The 25,626-nt window shown below is 41.0% G+C and overlaps 1 protein-coding gene across 1 annotated transcript in view; it reads left to right on the top strand.

Annotated features, from left to right (window-relative positions):
* LOC110318338 (CD302 antigen) overlaps positions 1 to 25,626 on the top strand; it is a 135,231-nt gene that overhangs the window by 60,296 nt on the left and 49,309 nt on the right. The window contains exons 24-34 of the mRNA XM_029536802.1: positions 525 to 654; positions 2,448 to 2,674; positions 5,758 to 5,923; positions 8,028 to 8,195; positions 9,806 to 9,922; positions 12,061 to 12,255; positions 15,466 to 15,692; positions 17,374 to 17,542; positions 20,574 to 20,723; positions 23,202 to 23,324; positions 25,001 to 25,168. Coding sequence (XP_029392662.1) covers positions 525 to 654; positions 2,448 to 2,674; positions 5,758 to 5,923; positions 8,028 to 8,195; positions 9,806 to 9,922; positions 12,061 to 12,255; positions 15,466 to 15,692; positions 17,374 to 17,542; positions 20,574 to 20,723; positions 23,202 to 23,324; positions 25,001 to 25,168 — 1,840 coding nt within the window. The remainder of the gene's footprint in view (positions 1 to 524; positions 655 to 2,447; positions 2,675 to 5,757; positions 5,924 to 8,027; positions 8,196 to 9,805; positions 9,923 to 12,060; positions 12,256 to 15,465; positions 15,693 to 17,373; positions 17,543 to 20,573; positions 20,724 to 23,201; positions 23,325 to 25,000; positions 25,169 to 25,626) is intronic.

Below are 25,626 nucleotides of genomic sequence, written 5' to 3'. Positions count from 1 at the left end.
CATGCTCGTGAGCATACACCCAAACATGTACACACACACAAAGTATCCACAGCTCTTAATTGAATTAATTAGTTGTATTTTGCTTACTTGGATTATCAAGACTGACTTCAGAGAGTCTAGACTTCCTGTAGTTGATTTTGTCCTATCCCTAAGAGGCTTTCTTTATCTGTTTTAAACTATGTGTATCTATGTGAACACTTTTTAATTTCTAAAGTTAACTGCCCTTTTTCTAGGTCTCAAATGTCCGTCATGTTTTTGTTATTGTTCTTTAGAAATTCCATGATAAGTTCTTTTAAGAGTTGTTTTGGGTCTTTCATTATTGTTGTTTTGGTTTTAGGTTTTTGTTTTGTGTGGGTTTTTTGTTTTTTGTTTGTTTTGTTTTGTTTTTTGTTTTGTTTTATTTTTGGATGGTTGGTTGGTATGTGTGGGGAAAAAGAAACATCAACTTAAAATCCAAATTTTTCTTTTAAGGATCTTCAGAGTATTAGTGCCATAACCACACTAATATTTGCCTTTCTTTGTAGTTCTTTGATGATGAGTCCCACTTCCACTGTGCCTTGATTCTTAATCTCAAAAAGTCACCGCTTACTGGGACCTGGAATTTTACTTCCTGTTCAGAACGCCACTCTCTGTCTCTCTGTCAGAAATACTCAGGTATTATTAATCTCACCAGGCAACAATAAGATCACTACCACTGGTTTTTTGTTTCTTTGGTTGTATTTTTGTTGTTGTTGTTGTTGTTGTTTAGCCAAATTTGAAGTAAGCTTTATTAAATACTGGCCAGGAAGATGGACACTGGCCAGGTCCATACATGGGATTTCCAGATAATAGCCCCAAAATAAGAATATGTACTTCCTTCCTTTGCCCAATAGGGGGCAAGCACACATCCTGAGGTACTTCCTGCCTGTGTATCCCCCACCTACATGTGATCAAGCACATCCTGTGCAGTTGGGACAACCCACTTTGTTTATAATTGTGAGCATATATGGCTTGCTATCTTACAGGATCAGCCCCAGCATTCAGGAAGTTATCTTGAGCAAGTGGGGCTTACAGGGTATTACAGGTTAGAGGCATTGTTTGTTTGTTTGTTTTATAGATCTCTAAAGCACAGTAATTAAAACTTAAAACATAACCTTAGCCCTCAGAGTATAAACTGTCACCTAGGTATTTACCATACTTTATGCTGTTAGATACATAGGGTTCCTTTTTGCCAAAAGTCTTACAAATGAATTCATGTAATTTTATAGTTACATAGCTTACATTTATAGCATAGACAAGTTCATACTGACATATTGAAGTAGATTATCTCGTAAAGACTGTGGGGTTATTTTTCCCTAGTATTATTGCCACAGTTGAATATAAAAATTAAATCTATGGTAGAAGACATTAATAGTTGTTTAAATGAAAGTCATAAGCTGGGCAGTGGTGGTGCACGCCTTTAGTCCCAGCACTTGAAAGGCAGAGGCAGGTGGATTTCTGAGTTCAAGGCCAACGTGGTCTACAGTGTGAGTTCCAAGACAGCCAGGGATATACAGAGAAACCCTGTCTCAAAAAAAAAACAAAAAACAAAAAACAAAAAAAAACAAAAAAAACAAAAAAAAAAAAAACAAAGAAAGAGAGAGGGTGGGAGGAATTGGTAAGAAATGAAAGTCATAGTTCAGTACTCTAATAACTTCAATGTTCCATTGAGACACTTTGCAGATTTTAGTTTTTATACAAACACTGTTAAAATTAGCAGACAGAAATGATAGGAAACACTATGTATGAAGCAGTCTGTACCTTTCCATAGTCAAAATAAGACAAAACCTGTACTTCAAAAGTAGAAACCACCCCCACTGGGTGGCACCCTCCTTTAATCCCAGCACTTGGGAGGAAGAGGAAGATGAATCTGTAAATTCAAGGCCAGCCTGATATACACAGTGAATTCCAGGACAGCCAGGGCTCCATAGTAAGAGGGGGGAAAAACGAAATAGAAACCACTCAGGTTTTTTTTATAACATATTGCATTATTTTTAATCGACTATGATAAGGTTTTAATGAGTATTTAAGTAGAAGGTTTGGTTACATAATGAGAGCCTGAAGCATATATGTCATGTACTTTAGCAAAGCTTTTCTTGCTGAGTTAATCTTTGCCCTTTATCCCACTTGCTCTAATGACTTCCTTATTTAGATACAAGCCCTAAAGTAGCATATACCTCCGGTGTGGCTTTCTCCTCCCAAATGGAAGAGCCTAACCAAGAGTGTCCTGGTTAAGAAATGGGAAGTCCCACCTCAGATATTTTACCTAAGCCGTCCAGCAAGATATGTCTAAGTCACTCAACAAAAAGCTAAACTAAGTAGTCATGTGCTATCTGAAGTAAACCAGGAAGGGGTGAAGCCTGGCAGACCCGCACGCCTTTGCACAGTGTGTGGGAGGAGCTGTTAGTCTGGTTTTCTTTTACAAATAGAAACTGAAGACGGACAGCCCTGGGAGAACACTTCGAAAACTGTGAAGTATCTAAATAACCTGTACAAAATCATCTCGAAGCCCCTGACGTGGCACGGCGCTTTGAAGGAGTGTATGAAAGAGAAGATGAGGTTGGTGAGCATCACGGGCCCTTACCAGCAGGCCTTCCTCGCAGTGCAGGCCACCCTGCGCAACAGCTCCTTCTGGATCGGACTCTCCAGTCAAGATGTACGTTTTTTCCATCCTTCCCGACAGCTCCTCTCATAGACTAAAAGAAAGCAGCATCTTCAGATCTTATGCAGTTAACTCCGTGAATGTCTATTTCTGTGTCTTTTGATATATAGTGAGAGATTTGGGGTTTTAAACACATTCAAGTGGGTGTGGCTCAGTGACCACTTCTTTTTATATTTCTCTGTTGACTGAGCTAGAATCAGAAGTTGTCAGGTCTCCAACACCAGGAGGGCGTGGTGTGGTTAAGTGCGGAGGATTTTCCTTTACTTTCAGAGTTGGCAGAAAGAAGTTAAAACACACAGGCAAACAAGAGGTCCCCATCTCAGGCAAGATCAAAGGTAAAGACTGGCACCTAACATTGCTCTTAGACCTCCGCACCTGAGCTATGGCCCATGTGTGCCAGAACATGAACACATGAGCACACAGACACATGGACATCACAATACACACACACACAGACATGCACATTCACAATACATACTCACACAGTGCACATCACTCAAAGACACATGCATATCACACACATACACCTAGACACATGTGCACATCACAAAAACACACTTGGACATTACACACACATGTACACATTACACACATGATGACATGTGCACATCATACACACACATGCATATACAACTTTAAATTTTAAAATATAATAAATAAAAAGAAGAAAAATTAAAATCACTTATATTATAGTTACTATTATCAAGATGTGTTGCCTTCATATCTGCCCAACACTTGGGAGCCTGAAGCAGGAGGATTGTCATAAGTTCAGTGCTAGTCTGGGCTATAGAACGAATTCCAGGTGAGCCTTAGCTGTAGAGTAAAATTTTCACTGTTTAATGGAAAGTCACTGTTACCAAAGAATCAGAAGTTTACACATGGGTTAGTATTTTACTGTGTAAGGATTTATCTTTAAAGCAGTTAGAGTGATGTCTCATAATTTTCCTCATTTTCCACTTAATGATTATAATATTTTCTTTAATCTATTATTATTATTATTATTATTATTATTATTATTATTATTATTATTATTATTAGTGGTGGTGGTGGTGGTGGTGGTTGTGAAGAGGTGGGGGCACACATGTGGAGATCGAGGACAACTTTGTGGAATCTGTCTCTCCTTCTACCTTTATGCGCGTTGCTGGGAGGGATCTCAGGTTATCAGGCCTGTGCAACAAGTGTTCCTCCCCCTGAGCCATCTTGCTAGCCTCTCTCTCTTTTCAGACTTGACAGATGGTTCTCTTTCCCTTCTCCATTACCTTACATATTCTGGGTGACTGTTGTCTATATGTTTTCATAAGCTGCCTTAAGTCTTTGCAATATAACATGATTGTAACATTGTATATTGGAAACAATTGAAGATTTTTTAAGCAGAACAGAAATAATGTAACTTTCCTTTATTTGAGTAACAGCTCACTAGGGAAGTATAGAAAGACAGGAGCGTAGAGCCTGGAGCTGTGAAGACAGTTGTTTTTATATATGTTCATAAAGAAAATAACATCGGCCTGAAATAAAGCGTGCTCACTAGATCTCAAGTATAGCAATTCTGAGCTGCATGAAATCCAGAGCAGGGTCACAGCATAGGTCACTGAAGTATGTAAGACATCTCAAAGTCAACGGCTGGGACAGAGACGGGGCATGACTAAGGACACTGCAGTGTCTATCAGGAAGGAGCAGAGGGAACAAGTCCTCAAGTGAGCGACGTGTCAGAGAGAAACAAGGGTCCTGTCGGTTTGCTTGTACATGAAAGGACAGCAAAGGAGATAATGCCCTCTGCCCCTCCTTATGGCCCTTTGGGTCTAAGAACAGAAAAATGAACAGGGTTCCCTTGTGCAGCTAAAAGCCTAGCGTTGGCATGGAAAAGCCAGGTTCAAATCAAGATCAATGAAAGAGTAGATGTTAAAAGCGTGGGTATTCGTAGTCTTGATGAGGGCATTTCACATCCAATACGGAGAGGTGGGGCAGGAGGATGTATCTGGGGTGGAAGGAAGCTCCAAAGACCATTGCCAGAGGCTGGTGGCAAATGCAGCCCAGAGGAAGAATGTAGGACAGTGTCAGCAAAGTGTAGGTAAAGCTATGTTTCCTAGGGGGCAAATTTAAAGCTGCACATTGGTTTAGGAATTCACAGATAGAGCATTTACCTACATCCATGAGGGCCTGGATTTAACCTCTAACATAACCAAAATAATGAAGCATTTGGTAGTGTGGGTTTGGCCATTTCCTAGTTTGAACCCTCCCTTGGGCTTCAGGAAGGTTTAACCCTTTAATGCAATTGGGCCAGCATTGGTTATTAAGGCCTAGTGCCCTCATAGTATCAGAGGAAAACTTTAGAACTATCCTGGAACTCTTATGTGAACTGCATAAAGCCATTCTCAAGACAGGTGGGTGATCTGGTCTTGTCAAGTTTAAAGACAAGTGTCTAGAGGCTTCTGGACTGATCTATAATACTGAAAAGGAAGCTGCCACATCCCAGAGACCAGTGTGAAAGCAGTAAGATGCACTGTCTTGAAGAGTTGGGACTAAGGCATTGAGTGTTTCTGTAGCTCTGGGTGCCAGCCTGCTCCTGGTTCTACATTTTCCACTAGTCTAGTCTTGTGTCTCAGCCACTTCACAGATGGAGGGCTGGGAAGTTGGAGGGACAGGCTCACAAATCAAATGCTCACAATCGATTGGACCGTGACTGACAAACACACAGGTTCCTTCCTTTCTGTCCTTTCGAGTATGCCATGTTCTCTCCAGAGTGCTCCCTACACAGAGTGATCCTCACTCCGTTTTAGCTTTCTGGTTTCCAACCAACAGTTCTGATGTCTGTGAGCAGCAGCATTAGAGTTAGGAGCAGAGAGTCTAGGGTTTAATCGCCTTAACAGGGTTCCAGCCGAACTCACTCACTCTCAGTGACCCGTGAAAAGGTGATGACACCAGGGCCCTCTCAGACGGTTGTCACAAGGATTCAAACATTTAAGACAATGCTTAACACAGTACAAAATGCAAATAATAATCATTTGATCTCATGGATTAAAATACTATAAAGAAATAATGTCAATGTTGTCTCTGAAACGAATTTCTGCACCTCATAGGATGAACTCAACTTCGGTTGGTCAGATGGGAAACGTCTTCAATTTAGTAACTGGGCTGGAAGCAATGAGCAACTTGATGACTGCGTGATATTAGACACGGATGGATTCTGGAAAACAGCCGACTGTAATGATAACCAGCCTGGCGCCATTTGCTACTATCCAGGAAGTATGTGAATTGCAACCGTTTCTATCCCTTACCCATCCCGAGTAGTAGAACTCTGTCTGGTTGGTTTTGCAAAGTCTTATTTTGTATTAGGGGATTATAAGAAAGTTATTATCATGTCCTTTTTAGAAGTTATTGTGTGTATGGGTGTTTGGGTAGTGCACATGGCTATGCACCTTGTGCATGCCTAGTGTCCGTCAAGTCAGAAGAGGATGTCACAACCCTGGAACTAGAGTCACAGATGTTGTGAGCCACAGTATAGGTGCTGGGAACCAAATCAGGTCCTTGGGGAGAGCAGACATCTCTTAACCACAGAGCTATCCCCAGCTCCATAGTCATTTTTTTTCCCCAACAGAACTGGTGCAAGGCTTTGCACTCAGAATTATTGATTACAGATTGTTCTGTCCTTAGTTCTTATTTTGGAGTTTGTCTTTTGTATACCAGCTGACTACGTTGATTGGCATCGATGGACATATACAGTCCTGCTCTCCCTCATGTCACATATAGTTTTACTTTTATATATTTACAAAGCTAACTTATGGGCACTCTTTCTTAATTAATTCTTTTTTTTTTTTTTTCTTTTTCGAGACAGGGTTTCTCTGTATAGCCCTGGCTGTCCTGGAACTCACTTTGTAGACCTGGCTGGCCTTGAACTCAGAAATCTGCCTGCCTCTGCCTCCCAAGTGCTGGGACTTAAGGCACACACCACCACTGCCCGGCCTTAATTAATTCTTAACATAAATGACTAACATTGTAAGCCACTGTTAAAATTCCAGGCATGGTGGCACATAACTTTAAGCTTAGCACTCAGAGGTAGAGCAGAAGACCGGGCAAAGCCCAGCCGAGCCTGGGCTGCCAGGCAAGCCCCTGTCTCAGAAACAAACAAACAAATCAGTTGATTATGGGGAGCTACAACCGCTTGAGGGTAGCTTCAGTCAGAAGGGAATTTAGAACACCACTCTGCAAACAAGGATGGAACTTAGCCCCCCGGAGATGGGCATAGACACCCAGCACTAGGGAGCCTCAGGCAGGCAGCTCTTCTCTATGAGCGTGAGGCCAGCCTGGTCTATGTAGGAAATTCCAGGCCAGCCAAGGCTACATAGCAAGACACTGTCTCAAAGCACAAAAACAAAACAAAACAAAACAAAACAAAACAAAACAAAACAAAACAAAACAAAACAAAATCTCCCGATACCAACAAGAAAACAGAAACCCAGAGATGTGTCGTGCACCTATCCTTTCTGCCTCTCTCTGTGTCTGCACTCTGCCCCTCGTGAACTTTCTGCTCTCTCTGCCCGGTAGCGGAACATGGCTGCTCTGCAACTCTCTTTTCTGCCTCTCACTGAGATGAGTGAATGATGTCTGAATCCCACCTTTCAAGCTCCTAGGATCTAAAGGGTTCAGCCTGAGTCGAATAGGAAATCCCCAGCCCAATCAGGGGCCCACATTCTTGTGCTTGTGATAGAAAGAACACACTATTTCTGAGACAAAGGGGTTTGTTGCAAAATGGGAGGAAAATGCCTGATAAGTCTCAAAGACATAATGAATTATTTTGAGTTTAGAGTATCTATATTTACATCCTCTTGAATATATTACTCTTTTATAGAATTAAAAAATGAGATATTCTAAAGGCCATTTTCTAAATGATATTTCTGTTCAATTTTGTTAAAAGAAGAACTATTTCACTAAAGTTATTTCATTAAAATTAGAGATATCAGATTTCATTAAAATGTGAGAGTGAATCTCACGGTTGCAGTTAGATGCCTATTGTTAATTAGTATGTTTATAGAGTCCCTCTGAAGAGGCTCCTGGCACTTGACATTTAATAAAACAGGAAGACAGAAACTTGTGTAACCTAAAAACGCCTCTTTTTTTTTTTTTTTTCACATTCCTCCACTCCACAGCAGGAGTAAGAAAATGATGTCAAATAATTTCCTCACCACAGAAAGGCAGCATGCTTCATGCTATATTCAAGTGTAAATAGAACACGGCTGTTACTTCCTCACTTCCTGCATATTTCCGACAAATCAAGTCTAATGACTGTGAACAGGATTTAACATTTACATCTGAAATTAGAGTTCTTCCCATTAACTGTTTTTTCCCCCAGATGAGACCGAGGAAGAGGTGAGAGCACTGGACAGTGCTAAATGCCCGTCTCCTGTTCAGAGCACCCCATGGATACCATTCCAGAACTCCTGCTACAATTTCATGATCACCAAGAACAGGCATAAGACAGTCACACCGGAGGAAGTGCAGTCCACGTGCGAGAAGCTACGTGAGTAATATCCCACTGCCGTCGTGTATTGGGGCGACACACTCGCTCTTCACATCACCTGGTATGACGGTCTAGCCTCAGGTCGCCCTGGTGATCACCTCTCTTAGTTCTCATGGTAGAGAACAGAGAAGTGGTCCCAAAGCAGGCTAGACTGACTGAAGGCGAACAGGTCACCCCGTGTGGCAGGAAACTCAGTTACACCACTAATTGGAGCCAAGGTCAAAGAGATTGACCTTGGTCTCAGACCTGGAGCAATTCCCAGTAAAACCCTGAGGGTCTGTAACTTGTGAATAATGGGACAGAAGGGACCGTGAAGCTGTGTGCAGAGGTCCTATGAGAAGAATTATGTCGTTATCCCCCAAAGTGGGCTGTGTCTTAGGAGCACTTGTTTCTTTCTTTCTTTCTTTTTTTTTAAAGATAGGGAAAGGTTTGAGGAACAGTAGACTGTGTACCCTCTGTATCAAAGTACATCGAGAGCTACTTTTAAGAAATGCTCGAATAACATATGAGCTCACAGAGACTGAGGCGACAGGCACAGGGCCTGATGGTGTCCTAGAGCCAAAAGGAAAAAAAGGACACACGCTCCCATCCCTAACGCAGGAGCTAACTTATTGATAACCACTTGCAGATGAAAACTTAGATTTCTCCAAGGGAGTCTCACTGGGGAAACCAGCTTACTCTTACAGGCAGACTGCATGTCCAGAAGTAGATGCCAACAGTGTCTTTGGAGGTCCTCGTCTCTTAATGTCATGCAGGGCTTTTCCCTTTAACTGTTTTTTTTTTTTTTTAATTATTGTTTATTGTATCTTTTTTATTTTTATTTATCCTGCAGGTCTTCTGTATATAGATTGTGGCTTCTGGTTTTGGTTTTTATGGGGTTTCCTAAGCACGTGAATGTGTGGGTCTCTGCATGCATCTCCTTCCTGTGCGTTTTTGTGGGTTCTTTTCCTTCTGTTGGCTTTTGTCCTGTCTTATTATGTTTTATTTTATTACTATCCCTTAGATGCCTGCCCATTTTCTAATGAGAGGCAGAAGGGGGTTGTATGCAGATGGGAGGGGAGGTGGAGAGAAACCAGTGAGAGTAGAGGGGGGGAACCGCAGTCAGGATGTATTGCATAAAGGAAAAAAAACATCTATTTTCAATAATAAAAAAAATAAAATAAAAACAACAATGAAAAAGAAACACTGGCATAAGTGAACTAGCTTAACTTTGTATCCAGTGCTTCCAAATGTTTTATCCATGCGTCCTTTTTCTGAGCAACTCATTTTGGAAAAAATAACTTTCTTTAATGTTGCAGTAATGTCTAAGGAAGAGATAAGCCTGTCTTACTATAGCCCTTTAAGAGGTTTAGGAGGAAATGATATAATTGTATTTTAATTTAAAATTATAATAAAGTTTTGTTTATTACAGGGTAGTCTTTAATAGCACCCCATTAACAGCATGTAGATTTGTGCTGTCTGAAATCGAGCTTTAGATAGGGGAAACATAAAGTGGGCGTCTTAAGTTCTCTGCTCAGCTACCAAACTCCCCATGTCCCGTGGGGCCAGATATACAGCAGAATGTTTGAGTACAAAACAATCATTAAAATTGGCCTTTTTTATTTTGACAGATTCAAAAGCACATAGTCTGAGTATTCGAAATGAGGAGGAGAACACCTTTGTTGTGGAACAGCTTCTGTACTTCAATTATATTGCCTCATGGGTCATGTTAGGAATAACCTATGAAAGTAAGTGATAACTGCAGGTTGCTCCATTAGCACTTCCTCATAACCTATTTATCAAATTACAAAATACAGTCCTGGGGCTGGAGAGATGGCTCAGTGGCTAAGAGCACCGACTCCTCTTCCTGAGTTCAATTCCCAGCAACCACATGGTGGCTCACAACCATCGGTAATGGGGTCTGGTGTCCTCTTTTGGTGTATCCGAAGAGAGCAACGGTGGTGTACTCATATACATAAAATAAATAAATAAATCTTTTAAAAAAACAAAACAAAATACAGTCTTTTAGAGCATATGTTTAATGGTGCATCAACATGTGTTATATATTTAACCCAGCATGTAATAATACCAGTAAGGTTTCTGTGCCCCTGCTCTTCCACTAATACAGCCTTACCCCCAATCTTAGATTTATATACTAGAGAGTAATTTTGCATCTCCACTCCTCCTTCTGGCAACTCGAGACTAATTAAAAATGACTACATTCCTTTATAAGTCCCCAATTTGTGTGAGAAGGACAAACACGGGGTTACATTTCTATTGATGCTGCCCCTTTGGGTTTATAGCATTATCTTAGGGGATGTGTGTGGCAAGCAACAGAAGAATAAGATTCGGGTGGGACATTTGAAATTGGGATTAAATACCATGTTTCCAAAACATCACTGATATGGACAAACCTTAAAATCCTGTGCCTAACAGGGAGTAAATGAGACCACTTTAGAAGGGAAATCAGAGGCCCTGAAGCTCGTGGAGGTCTTGATATTAGGGAGGGAAGTCAGTCTCTAGGCATGTCCTGGGGGTCTGGCATTTCCTCTCTACTCTAGCGTTAGTCACGGCTCTTGAGCTCCGGGAAGAGAAAAGTCCAAATGGACCCAGTGGTAGACCGAGCTGCAGAGCTGCCTTAGAGCAAGGGAGGAAGCAATACGCCCTACAGAGGGAGAGCAGATCCAGGCGTGGTCCCAGCATGCTGTGGGCTCCTGGCCCTCCCTGCCCTCTCTTGTGGGTCCCCTAGGGCGGGCACTTCCAGAGCTGTGCTTTCCCAAGAAGCCCTTTTCACCGGAGTTCCGTCAGTGTAAGTAGATGCGTTAGATGTGGGACTATGTATACGAATTTATGTATTCTCAAAATTGACAAGTTTTCTAGGGTACAGCGCTCAGTGCTTGTTCCCCTGGAAAGGATTGCACAGAGCAGAAGAGGTCAAACTCGGGCGTAAATACTTGAATTTTGCCCACTGGGAATGGAATACATATGACATGAAAACAGAAAGGGATTATCAATTGTATGGGAAGGGAAAGCAACAGGAATGGCACAGGGGACAGACTGCGTGAAGATGACATTAGGAAGCCATTGCCTTCTATGATAACTTAGAAACTTAGTGAAATAAGTTAAATCCTCTTGTGTACTTTGTCATGGTATTATCAGAAACAACTGTAAATGTATTCTCTATGAAAACATCTTCAGGTCTGAAGGCTCCTATTAAGTTGCTCTAACTATATATAACTAACAAATTATTTTATTAAAATATATGGACATCTGAGGAATGTTTAGAAAGTTCTTTTAAGCAAGTGGAGTTTAAATGTAATTCTTACTGATCTAATTTATACCTAGGAATCACTAATTTTAGTTATTCCAAAATATATATAGAATATACAAAGAGTTTGGAGTCTTAAAGCCTTTTTTATTTTTATTTTTTGGTTTTTGAGACAGAGTCTCAGTATAACTCTGGCTATTCTCTGCATTAAAATGAAATGTATTAAAAATCTTTCACTTTTGAGTATGCACGATGTGTCCAGAGGAAATAATTTATTAATTTTATAAGAAATGGAAAAAATTTTAAAATGTTATGGTCATTTATGTTGCAGTTAAAAGTATGTGTAAGAAGGAAGAATGGATATTTGATGAAAAGTAACAGGCTATTAAAGAGCAGAATTATAGTTAAAATTTTCATATTTATAATTTATATTTTTAAGTTAAAAAAGAACACAATTTACTGTTACATTAGAAGACACTTTTTAAACATATAGTTAATCAGACAACCTTTTAGAATGGTATGGAAAGGAGAAAATAAATCAGTGATTTGAAATATTAAAATCGAAACTGAAATTTTGATTTAATCTCTTAAGTATAGAAAAATGTGTTTCTTTCCTAGACAATTCTTTGATGTGGTTTGATAAAACTGCATTGTCCTACACAAACTGGAGAACGGGAAGACCAACTGTGAAAAATGGCAAATTTTTGGCTGGTCTAAGTACTGATGGCTTCTGGGATATTCAGTCCTTCAATGTTATCGAAGAAACACTTCGTTTTTACCAGCATAGCATTTTTGCTTGTAAAATTGAAATGGGTAAGAGTCTTAGTCACCTTTTGGTTGCTGTGATAAAATACCCTGTATTGTGGGGCATCCGTGGATCCCAGCTGCGGTTTTAATTAACACACGGGGACTTCTCTATAGTTTGTATGCCTTTTGCTGGAGCAGTCTCTCAGCTAGCCCTTTCTAAACTTCTCCCAACGTCTCCACCACCCCATCTCCACACCAGGTTCAAGCTGCCTGCTTAGAGCTCTGTTCTGTCTCTGTTCGGCTCCTTCCCAAATCTCCCTTCGCATCCATGAGTCTCCTGCATCCTTCTCTGACCGGAAGTTCCACCGCTGTCCTTCCTGCCCCAGTTCTGAGCAGTCAGTTCTTTATTACACAAAAAGCCACATTCCAGTTTGAAGCAATCAGCAGCAAGACCACACTTGATCCTTGTCTTAAGTCATGGAGAAGTACCTGACCTTCATCTTTTGGGCAGGTGAAAAAGGACAAGCACTTACAAATAGAAAACTGGTTATGGACCATAGAAATTACAAATTTCAAAATCCTGCCAGCACTTAGCTCTCAGTCAGTATAGTAATCAACAATTGAACACACAGGGGATGGGGAGGACGCTTTATACAGTATAAGGGAAGGTCACCTCATCAGCACTGACAAAAACAACTTAAGAGAGAAAGGATTTATTTTGGGTTATAGTTCTAGGGGATATGGTCAATCATGGTGGGGAAGACATGACAGCAGGCAGGGGTGGGGCATGATGGCAGGAGCAGAAGGCTATCACATTGCCACATACTCATAAAACAGAAAGTACACAGGAAGTACAGCACAACTATGTAGCCTCAAACCCACTCCAGTGACCCACTTTTTCCAAAGAGGCTCTGCCTCCTGAAGGTTCCACAACTTCCCCAACAGTGTCATCAGCCCGCGAGGGACATTTCACATTCAAACCACAGCTGTAACTGTGAGGCTGTGTGGTCGTATGAGGCTATGTTGTGTCATTCCAGAGAAGGAGGGGGTAAGACCAATACTCATTAGTTCCGCTAGTGACATACATGTAACAGCATGTATGTCTGCAGAGCTTGCTTTCCATCAGTCCAACATGTGGAACGGCAGAAGATACAAAGAAACAAAAACAAAACAAAACAAAAACCCTGGTCTCAGAGTCCAGGGAAGAACCGCTGGTGAGACAGGGTGTGATAACTTTCTATCCTTTGGAGGCAAGACTTAGATTTGGTAAACAGAGCTCGGTGAGCATTAGGAGGTAGCACTTCATAACTGAATCTTGAAAGAGGGATAGAACTTTTATAACAAAGAAAGTATGTGTGGATAGAATTTTGACATTCTGGGCAAAATGCATGTCTTACAGTCTTGTCTAATCCTTAAACAAACCTATTTTGAAATGTAAATTATGTAAAATTTATTATCAGCTTAAAAACTTTATGATGATCAGCCTTCTCTAAGCCCTCTGCTGAGGTGGGGCCCACGGCAGAGCCCACAGTCTCTGCTCCAGGTGCTGCAGAGTAACAAGGGAGAGACCTGCCCCTCCAGTGTTCTCGTCTCATCAGTCGCTCTGAGTTCTTATAAGCTTTTAAGATGTTAGACACCAGCCTCTCTTCCTAATGTCTAAGCTTCTCCCATCTTTCCCCTTCTTTGTCATTGAACATCTTTTTCTCAACTTCGTTATTCTCTGTATGTCCAGCTACTTATTGGTAGGTTTGTTTGTTTTCTTCTCACCAAAATGGTTTCTGTCTTTTAATAATACACTTTAATACAATATACATTTTATACTAGATTTAGATTTGCAGGGAAGTTGCAGTTAGAACTGAAAATTCTTACTACCCTACAACCAGTTTCCCTGACATCTTTAGTCTGTCATTAGTGTACATTTATCACATTGATTGGTACATAAGAATTAGCCAAAGCCTGTGCATTAGTCATATCCCCCTAGGTTTGTTTGTTTGGTTGGTTGGTTGGTTGGTTGGTTGGTTTTGTGTTTTGAGACAAGGTTTCTTTGTGTAACTCTGGCTGCTCTGGAACTTGCTCTGTAGACCAAGCTGGCCTCGAACTCAGATATCCGACTGCCACTGCTTCCCAAGTATTGGGATTAAAGACGTGCGCCAGCAAGCCCAGGCTTGTATCCCCATAGTTTTTACTTAGTGTACTTTTCTATTCAGATATTCATTCAGAATACTGCATCAGACTCAGCCACGGTGCCTCCGTGAGGACATCTCTTATTTTGGATGACTTAACAGTTTTGAGGTTATCTGGTTGTCTTATTTTTTCCCATGATTATGATTTTGAGTTTGGGAGAAGGCATCTTTTTGTTTGTTTGTTTGTTTGTTTTTGTTTTGTTTTTGTTTTTGTTTTTGTTTTTGAGACAGGGTTTCTCTGTTTAGCCCTAGCTGTCCTGGAACTCACTCTGTAGACCAAGCTGACCTTGAACTCAGAAATCTGCCTGCCTCTACCTCCCAAGTGCTGGGATTAAAGGCGTGTGCCACCACTGCCCAGCGAGAAGGTGTCGTTTTTGCCATAATCTGTGAATGGTGAATTCTGTCAGCATCGCTGCTGAATTCAGCATTGATCTCTCTGGTCATGGCTTTGATTTTAATTTTTCAATGGTAAAGTTACCCTTTGTCTTCTCTCCATGCTATACTCTCTGTAAAGATGTTACTGTGTTCAGCCCACAGTTACAGGAGGAGAACACTATCCTCCATCCTTGGGGTGGGGTAGGGAATCTATGTGATTATTTGGAATTCTGTGCAAGATATTTGTCCTCATTTTAAAATTCATTCAGTCTTTTATTTGTACCTTCATTACTGTAGCTTTGTTGCTGTTCAGTTACTGGTTTTATTTTTAGAAGTGTGTGTGTGTGTGTGTGTGTGTGTGCGCGCGTGCATGCGCGTGCACGCACGAATGCAAGCACATGCATATCTAGGAAAGGACAACTTTGTGGAGTTCATTCCCTCCTTCCATGTTTTTTTTGTCAAGCAATATTTCTGACCCCCTCCCCAAATGCAGGTAACTACCTCCTTTACAGTCAGTCTCACATGTCCAAGTGGTTAATAACTTTGCCATTATGTCAAGCATTTTTTTAAGTCAACAAGACAACTATAGTATTTAGGAGACTTTCATATGTGCTGTGAAGACAGGAAACGCAATGTTTGCATTTGACCTCTTGTGTTGTTGTCTTTGTGTGTTTGAAGCCCTTTGCACTTACCGGCCCTTTTATTTTTAATGTTACAGTTGACTACGAGGACAAACACAATGGCACCCTGCCACAGTTCATTCCACATGAGGACGGTGTCTACAGTGTTATTCAGAAGAAGGTGACGTGGTATGAAGCATTGAATGCGTGCTCTCAACGTGGGGGAGAGTTGGCAAGTGTTCACAACCCAAATGGGAAGCTCTTTCTGGAAGACATTGTGAACCGTGACGGATTCCCCCTCTGGGTTGGGCTCTCAAGTCATGATGTAAGTCCCATTTTGCTTCCAGAAATTTCCCAAAGCTGTAGCTTTGAAAATTGGAGATTTTTGGCATAAGGTACTAACTCGAAATATAATAGTGGGTTAATTCCTACTGGTTTCTTGCCTTTTATAGCATGGAATAAATAAAATTATAGAATGCAAGTGACCCAGCCATCTTTGGTTCACAGGGTTAATAATTCAACAGTATCTCTTTTAAGCTCTTTCATTTGGGGTTATTTTGTTGTGGATTTAGTGATCAATATCCTGTGCTCCATCTGGTCCCTGAAGCTTGTCTGGGAGGACCAGTTAGAAAGCTTCTATAAAGTAAATAGCATAGAACCAGAGAGTCCTAAATTTCAGCATTAATGGTTCATCTGCCATTTATGCAATGGCTGATAGTTAATGAGTTGTTTAAACCTTACAGTAAAATCAACTAATAGTGTTTTCTTTCATATTTTAACATAAAAACACATATAACAGGCAATGAAAATTCTTAATATGGTCAGAACCTATAGTGTGAGAAGGGCTTGGGTTTGGGAGGGGACGTCACAGGAGGAGTTGGAGAGGAGATGGGCAGGGTGGGAAATTATATAAATACAGCACCCGGTTTTGAGGTTCTTTTTAAAAAGATTAATATTGTGATAACACATTTTTGGTACCATTATTTGAATTCTGTATCTATTATGTATGTACTTCTAATAATGTCTGCCATGCCAAAATAGTCATCCATTGAGTGCTGTGGGCCTCGTTAAGTAATCTTTAGAAAAGAATGGCAAAAAAATTAAAGAAACAAAAGAAGGATAGAGGGAGGAGGGAGGGAAGGAGGGAGGGCGGGAAAGAGAGAGGGAGGGAGGGTGGGAAAGAGAGAGGGAAGGAGGGAGGGCGGGAAAGAGAGAGGGAAGGAGAGAGGGAAAGAGAGAGGGAAGGAGGGAAGGAAGGAAGAAAAGAGGAAGGAAGGGATGATGGAGGGAGGGGAGGGAAGGAAAAAGGAAGGAGGGAGCAAGGAAAGGAAGAAAGGAAGAAAAGAAGGAAGGAAGGGTGCCATAAGTTCATAGATTCAAGCAAAAATTGAAAGTAGTCTCCTCATGTCTTACTCCTTAGGGAGAGTTTCCCATTTTAGCCTCTGCTGTGTGATGGCCTCTGTAACAGACCCAGACACAAACCACAAAACTATGAAGCTCACGAAACAGTTTTCAAGGTCAGGATACAGCTCAATAATGACAGTACTTGCCTAACATGTGAGCCCTAGGTTCAATTCCCAGCACTGCCAATAACAAAAAGAACAGTGTTTAGCAAGACATGGCAACGTTTTAGAACAGTGTTTAAGAACAACATGAAAATTTTCAGGACAACAGTACCTAGTTGGAGTTCTAAATCTTTAATTATGCTAAACGGGTAAAGGGAAGCCATTTGCGTTCGTTTCATAAATCCAGCCTTTAAGTAAATCCAGAGATAGAGTATAGTGAGTTTGTCTCTAAATGTAAAGTCCTGTTCATGTTCTGCCAGAGCACACGCCCCAGACTGCTGTATCAGAAGCATACCCCCGACACTGCAGATAGCCCTGTGCTTACAGTATCATGAGCAAGTCGTTGTCAGCACTCACTTCCTACCGTGTGTGTGCACTCTTCTTATGTTCTTTCTCAACTCGCACATCTGAGCTCAGGGTGTCCACACTGTTCCCAAACAGGGAAGCGAATCGAGTTTCGAATGGTCCGATGGCACAGCATTTGACTACGTCCCATGGCAGAGCCCACAATCTCCCGGAGACTGTGTCATCTTATATCCGAAAGGAATTTGGAGACGTGAAAAATGCCTGTCTGTTAAGGATGGTGCTATTTGTTACAAGCCTAGCAAAAGTAAGACTTGATTTGGAAGAATGGCGTATTTACTGAAATGTGATGTAATGTATGCATATCATTATTTAATGAACCTGTTTATAGATTTAAATAAGGCCTTATCCGAAAATTCTATAAAAACACTTCCTGATTTATTTTTTTTTGTGTGATGGGTGTACAATTGGTATATCATGTCAGGGAATTTGTTCTCAAGGACATTTATCATATTACAAGTTACATTTTACTTTAGAATTTGAAGATTTTGTTTGTTTGCTTGTTTTTTGGGTTTTCAAGACACGGTTTCTCTGCGTATAGCCTTGGTTGTTGGAACTCTCTCTGTAGACCAGGCTGGCCTGGAACTCACAGAGATCTGCCTGCCTCTGTCTCCTGAGGCTGGACTTAAAGGTGTGTGCCACTACCACCTGGCAAATCTGAAGATTCTTGCTTTACATAGAAATGAATCCCAAAGGCTGTGGCGTTCCCTAAATGGTATTATCAGCTTCTCACACAGAAGGAAAGGAAATGGTAGGGAAAACTGTTGGAACACATGACATACAATAAAGCACACAGAAACAAAACTATCTGCGTCCAAGAAAACAGGCTTCACAGAATGAGGTACGACAGTTCAAAATGCAAGGCATAGTGTTACCATATGACCCAAGTCTACTTCTAGATATAGCCAGAGAAGAACTAAAACAGACACCAAAAGTGGTATTTGTGCAACCACATTCATAGCAGCATAATTCATAATGGCTAAACGCAAAGGGAATGCGGGACTCTTCCAATAAATGAATGGATATGTAGAATGGTGTGTGTGTGTGTGTGTGTGTGTGTGTGTGTGTATAAAATATACACAGGAGAACTACTTAACCTTAAAAAGGAAGGAAATGCTAACATGTGCCACAATATGGCAAAATAATAATAAAAAAATAATAAAAGGGAAAATTCTGCATACTTCTCCTTTTATGTGGTACCTAGAACTCTCAAGTTTACAGAAACAGGATGTCTAATGCTGGTCCATCGGGGTCTAGAGTAGGTGAGGTTAGACAGTCACTGCTGATGGATGCAGGGTTTCAGTTTTGCAATACGGAAAACCTCTATGGGTGGGCTGCAGTGTTGCCTGTAGTGTGAGTGTGCTAAGTGCCACTGAGGGGCGCACACATGGCCAAGATGGTGCTGTGAGGGCTAACACCCACTTGCAATCCCAGCACCCAGAGAGTGAATGCAGAGCCAGTCAGGGCTGCATAGTGTGTTCCAGAGCGGCCTTAACCTACAGAAACAAAACCCTGTTTCAAATCAAAACAGGAAAATAAATAGAACCGGTTACGGTGATAAAGTGTATATTATATATATTTTTCTAGTAGTAGCTAAGTTCGTAGGTTTTCTAGCTAGCATACGGAAAGCCTGAGTCCTCGTTGAGCAGCTCTTAATCGGCATGGGGTGGAACATGTTTGTATTTCTAGCACTTGTGAGTTGGACTGGAGGATGAGAAGTTAGTTCAAGGTCATCTTGAACCAGCCTGAGCTGCATGAGACAATGTTTCAAAATCTGCTCACACCCTCCCCCCCCTCCACACACACCCCCCGGCAGGAATCTGACAGGGCTGGAATGTAGCTCAGTGTTAAAGTGTTCCTATACACTTGGGAGGTCCTGTATTGGATTCCCAGCACCAAACAACAGAAAGACTATAATGAACCTATGATGATGTACACCCTTAAAAATAAAAATAAAAGTAAAAAAAAAAAAAAAAAATCCAAGAGTTGGAAACACAACTTCATAAGGATGGGAAAGGGAAGGGACGTCTGAAACCCAAGGTGGCGTAACTGCAGACAGTTCTAGAAACCCACAAGGTTTCCAGGGTGAGATGGCTGTGCGTTCCCTGTAGCGCTGTGGTGGCTACAGGTTGAACCCACTTTCACACCTACTGAAGCAGCACACAGCAATATCCCTTCGGCTCACCACCTACTTTCACAAAGTGGTAAAGGCAAGAACTTGCGGGTATCCAGCTCCTTCCTCCAGAACCACCATGAGGAATTTAGTGAATTTAGTGGATGTGTTTGGTCAGCAGCGGTTGGGAAACTCACCCACTCCTCTACCTGTTGAACTGACAGGGCCTGGGGCAGGGGGGAGCTCAAACAGGTAGCATTGTCAAGGCCAAGGCAAGCAACTGAAATTTGAAAGGATTGAGCCTGACTGACTTCTAACAGAAGACAAAAACATCCCAGGGTTCTTGATGGAGGAAATGTCAGAGGCCTTTTTTTTTTTTTTCCTGGAATCACAGAAGCAGCATATAAGAAAAATCCCACCCAGCTGTGATGTACGGAAAGCACAGGGGGGAGTTTTAAGGTTGTATAGAATGCACAACAGAGCTGAAGTCTGGGCTGAGCTCCCACCTGGGACAAGGCCAGAAATTGGACTCCGATGATCTGTACTTAGCTGCCCAATAGTTTAATGCTCTTGAAAGAATTAGTTATGAGCCTTAAGGGACCCACCCTTCACTTCCTAGGCTTCTAGTCTTACTCAGCTAAAACACAAAACGGGCTGAGTAGAAACCAGAAGAATTTTTAAGCACTTAAAAAAAAAAAAATCCCATCTTTCGATCTGAGAGAGAGTTACAAATTGCCAGCTTTGTACTTGTGGCTGTGACTCTCATGTCAGTCTTTATGGAACTAGATAAATGTTGTTTTACATGTTCACAATGGAAGCCAAGCCAAGGGGATGGATTTTAATTATTGGTTCAGAATACATGCAGGCCTACCAACGCCTGCTTTTGCTTCTTCCCCTGCCTGTCTACGTGTTCTAAGCTGGTTGAATGCCACCCTCGAGGGGAAGCACTTACCCACCTACCACTGAGGTTTTGAAATGGCATCGCAGACATAACTAGAATGTGTATCTGTAGGGCCCAGCCTGGGGCTTTCGATGGTGTGTGTACTGGGCTACTGGCTGCTTCTCCACAGCCACGGGTTTCACGTGGGGCCATTTAATGAGATTCGAGGGAAGTATTTACTTTTCTGGGTGCCTTATTACAGCTGTGTCCAACATTTTTTCACAGATAAAGGGCAGTTCTTTCATGAACAATTATCAAAATGTCCAGTGGCAAAGAGGGACGGTCCCCGGTGGGTCCAGTATGGGGGTCACTGTTACGCCTCTGACCAAGTGCTTCACAGCTTCTCAGAGGCCAAACAAGTGTGTCAAGAGCTTGGTAAGTTAAACCCCACTTGTTTCCTCATGATGAGATCATTTAGCTCTTCACAATGCTTTTTTTTTCTTAAGGAAATAATGGAGGGAGGGAGTGCTTTAAGAGCAGTTTTATTTTATAGTAGCATTACCGCCTTATTGTCCGGTAGTAGGTAAATAGTTAAGTATTTTATGCATAAGATCTCAATGGAACTTTGCAATAATCATTTAAAATAATTGGTGTTGACTGAAGATGTTGCTCAGTTGGTAGAACTATGCTTATCTAACACCTGGGTCTGATCCCAGGGCCATACTACTGAGCTGGTAGCACTTCCCTATTGTCCAAATACTCAAGATGTCTCAGAGGCAGGAGAATCAAAAACTAAAGGCCATCCTCAGCAATGTAATTTCAGGTTAGCCTGGGCTACCTGAGACCAGGTCATTCCCATACATACAGGTAAAGGCTTAAAAATAATAAAAATGAGAGTAAATATCAAAATGAGAGTAAATATATTGAAAGTAAAAGTGGAAAGAAGAAAGTAAAAATGCTAAGTGATCTATTAATATTAAGTAGAAGCAACAACAAGTGAAAAAAACTGGATATACTTTGAAATGTTTAGAAAAGGGGGTCAAGAGGCAAAATAAAATTGACCCTGAAGTCCATTACTGAGTTTTTAATATTAAGCTGACACTGAAGAGGGTAATTAAATCAACTGATCGCGAGTTGTCCATCCATTCTGGATAGGATTGCCCACATCCTAAGAACCTAAATAAGACGTTAGACTTCAGATGTAGCCATTTCAGAAAAAAAAGCCCCTGTGATTGACTATCTTCCGTGAGGGACCCAGTCATTGCCTTCCGTCAGAATGTAAAATGACTTCTAAGAAAGCCACCTACACTATCTCAAAAAATCAGAGCTATTTTGTGTCTTCCCTAGGTAGGTATGCAGCCCAGCAGATGGCATTTCGCTCGTTTATTTGGCTAACTACTGTATGGCAGTTAGCTGCTTAGAAAGCATTTTAGTTACTGTTTAAGTGCATGGGAACCTTGGTGTGGTGTCCATGTTTACACATGATGGGAACCATTATAAAATATGCCCGTGTGTTTACATATGTGGTCTGCCTCTTCGTCTGAGAAGATAAGAACCGCTGTTGTAGATGTAGCGTGTGAGCGGGTCAGGTAAGACGTTTGAGCTGTTGAGGCGGATGGCATTGGTTCATGCTCTCACAGGCTCTCCCTAAGCAATGCTGTAGAAGGCCCAGAATCGGTTCTCTTCGTAGAGAAATGGAAACAGTGCCCGGGAATCAGGACATGTGGGAGCATCGTAGGAATTAATGAGGTGGCATAAAGTTTGCACTTGTAGCACAGCGCCCTGAAGATGGTGAACTCAAAACCACTCTTCTTTGAAAGGTTTTGATCCCCTTCTTAAATTCTCTAGCTGGCTGGCTCTGTAAGCCTAAAGAAATCTTCCTGACTCTTGGTTTCCCTCTCTGTAAGAGGCGATGATACCTCTGGCATTATCTCCTAGGTTGCATAATATTAAACATATTCAATACAAGGCAAAGCCTTTCTTTCCTTTAGGATAGATTTCCCAGCTACTTATTAGTTATTCCTGGTCTGTCGGACGTTACTTATAACACTGTTTTCTGTTCATGTTTGGGAAACATATTAATCTTGAAGAATATTAACTTGTTCAATTCTCTGTCACTTTTGGGAACCCGGGCTGGTTATGAGCATCCACATTTTGGGGTGACATACCATGGAAGGAGAGCAGGCGATCCCTCAGGTCTCAAGCCAGGCTTCTTTCGATTCTGTTTTGAACAGAAACAAATTTAAATCTAAGTTATACAGAAATGCAGTTTTTGAGGCAAGTCCCAGAAATACATAGGTGGGGTTACAAACCCCAGTTGTCACAGTCAGCCACTCAAACACAAAGGCCTTACTGATTTGACACCTCCCAGACAAAACAAAACAAAACACAAAAAAAATCTGCCAGATACATGTTTCTAAATTATGAAATTTCTTTATGTAAATTTTCAATTTAAAAATATTTCTAAGTTCTTTGAAACTTTATTTGTGGAAGTACTTTTATTTTTTTTTAAAGATTTATTTACTTCATCTTATTTCAAGTATGTGAGTACACTGTTGCTGTCTTCAGACACACCAGAAGAGAACTTCAGATCCCACTACAGATGGTTGTGAGCCATCATGTGGTTGCTGGGAATTGAACTCAGGACCTCTGGAAGAGCAGTCAGTGCTCTTAACTGCTGAACCATCTCTCCAGCCCAGCACTTTTAATTTTTAACATAAATGCCAAAAGTCTAAAGATAGTCTCTGAATAAAGCTTGAATTTCCCAATGGTCTTGTTCACAACCGATACTGAGTTTTTTTGGTGGTGGTGGTGGTGGTGGTTTTTTTCCAGTTCAGAACCAATCACTTGGAGTTACATTCTTTATATGCTTAACATGGAGGTAATTAGGTATAATTTGTTTTCCTCCAACAGATCATTCCGCAACTGTTGTCACCATAGCAGATGAAAATGAGAATAAGTTTGTGAGCAGACTGATGAGGGAGAACTATAATATTACCATGAGAGTTTGGCTTGGCCTGTCTCAGCATTCACTGGGTAAGTGACACGTCTGTGAGCTGCGTGTGCGGAGTTCTGAGGTTGGGTGTGGTGGCCCACACTAACACTCTGAACAAGTTCACCATAATTAAAAATTCATTCTCACCAGTGACAGTTTTTTTCAGACACGCTCTGTTAACTCTAAAGAGAATTTGTGGAAGAACTTTTCAGTAAAGAACAGGTGCAGGGTTTGAAAGATGAAGCTGGAATTGATAAAGATGAGTTACGTACATAGTATTTGATAATGTTTGACACTTTATGTATAATCAAATATTAAATAGTTAAAATAAATGTCAACTCTAAAATATCTAGTAATTTTCAAAAAAAATGAGTGGATCAATATCAGCTGTCTAAATGGATTGTAAATGGCATTTTCACACTTATCACACTGCAGAAAAACAAAAAGGGTGGGGTGGTCCTTAGGCCTCTTAACCCCTTCCTCCCCCAGTAGCATAATTTTAATGACATATTTACTTAAGGAATGGAGGGTACAGATTCCTGCAGATGAAGTTATCACACAATAAATGCACAAGCAAGTATTCTGTGCCATTATCAAAACACATGTACCACTGTCTAATAGAGCTCTCTATAAAGATGAAAATGAAGGTGAGAGAAATGGCTGATTGGCTAAGATTACCTGGTGCTCTTACAGAGAACCCTAGGGTTTTGTTTTGTTTTCTCCTATACCCACATCAGGTGGCTCACCTCCTCTCTATACCTCCAGCTCCCAGAGGTCTGCATCCATAGACACCTGCGCTGACATGTACAGAAACATACACCTACACATAATTTAAAGTAATAGCAGTACATCTTTAAAAACTGAAATATTATTCCTCATTGTCCAAGACAGCAGTTACTAGCCACATTGATCAGTTCACCTGTAGGGACAGCAGCTAAAGGCTTAAAAGCTTTTGATTATTTTTAGTACATTTCACTGTATGTGTACATGTTCATTTGTATGTGCATATATGTGCACATGTATGTACAGGTTAGAGGTCAGTGTTGGGTAGCTGCCTGAATTTCCTCTCCACCTTACTTACGTGTGTACATATTCATGTGTATGTATGTATATACAGGTCAGAGGCCAACATCAAATATCCTTTTCACTTGCTCTCCACCTTATTATTGGAGATAGAAGTTTTCATTGAGCCACCGATTCAGCCAGAGTAGCTGGCGAACAAAGCGCAGGGATTCCCCCTCTGTACATCACTAGTTCTGGGTTCACAGACCTGGGCCATGGTCCCCAGTTACTTTACATGGGATTACAGGGGATCAGATTCATACCCTTGTGCAAGCACTTTACTGAATGAGCCCTCTCTACAGCCTGTGAAGTTTTGGTTTTTAAATAACAGCATCATATAAAACAGCGGTTCTCAACCTTCCTAATGCTGCAACCCATTAATAACAGTTCCTCATATTGTGGTGACTCCCCAACCATAAAAGTATCTTGTGACTCTATTTTTACTACTGTCATGAATCATAATGTAAATATCTGATATGCAGATAGCTGATATTCAACCCCCAAAGCAGTTGAGATTCTCGGATTGATAACCACTAATATAATTCTAAGAAAATGGGTTATCTGAGCCTCATGGGTTTGCCTTGTTTTGTTTTTTTGTTTTTTAGCACTGTGATCAGTAACAATAAATATAACTGCACTTATCATTTGTCTTCAGATCAGTCTTGGAGTTGGCTCGATGGATTAGATGTGACATTTGTCAAATGGGAAAATAAAACTAAGGATAGTGACGGGAAATGTAGCGTTTTAATAGCTTCAAATGAAACCTGGAGAAAAGTTCATTGCTCACGTGGCTATGCAAGAGCTGTCTGCAAAATCCCTCTGAGTAAGTAGGCAACCCGTCCTTACGGGAATCGGAATCGGGTCAAGAAGTAAATGTAGGGATGTTCTTGTAGCTCAGTGGGAGAGCCCTTGCTTAGTGAGCATGAGGCCCTAGGTTCAGTCAGCACTTCCAGCACATAACCCACATGACCATAAGTATTTAAAAAGCATATCTCAAATCTTTGTTAGATCAGAGAATTTTTAAAATGATAAATAATTAATATGTCTAGAATTCCCAAATGAAACTGTTAAACAGCCAAATTCTGTATAAAGATCTTCTAACTAAAAATGAGAGCTGCCAGAGAATGTGGGAAGACATTGCTTTGAGAATATCCTCCCAGTGTGTTTTATTTTATCGTTTCCCTGTGTAGAAGTGTGAAGGTCTATTTCCTGTTATTGCTTAGAGAAGCAACTTGTGGACAAAAGGCTGTCCTTTGGCTTGAGCAGAGGGACAGGACCCCC

The sequence above is a fragment of the Mus pahari genome, chromosome 3, assembly GCF_900095145.1.
Source record: "Mus pahari chromosome 3, PAHARI_EIJ_v1.1, whole genome shotgun sequence".
NCBI lineage: Eukaryota > Metazoa > Chordata > Mammalia > Rodentia > Muridae > Mus > Mus pahari.
The sequence above is the reverse complement of the archived record's forward strand: the minus strand, read 5'-3'. Positions and strand labels throughout refer to the sequence as shown.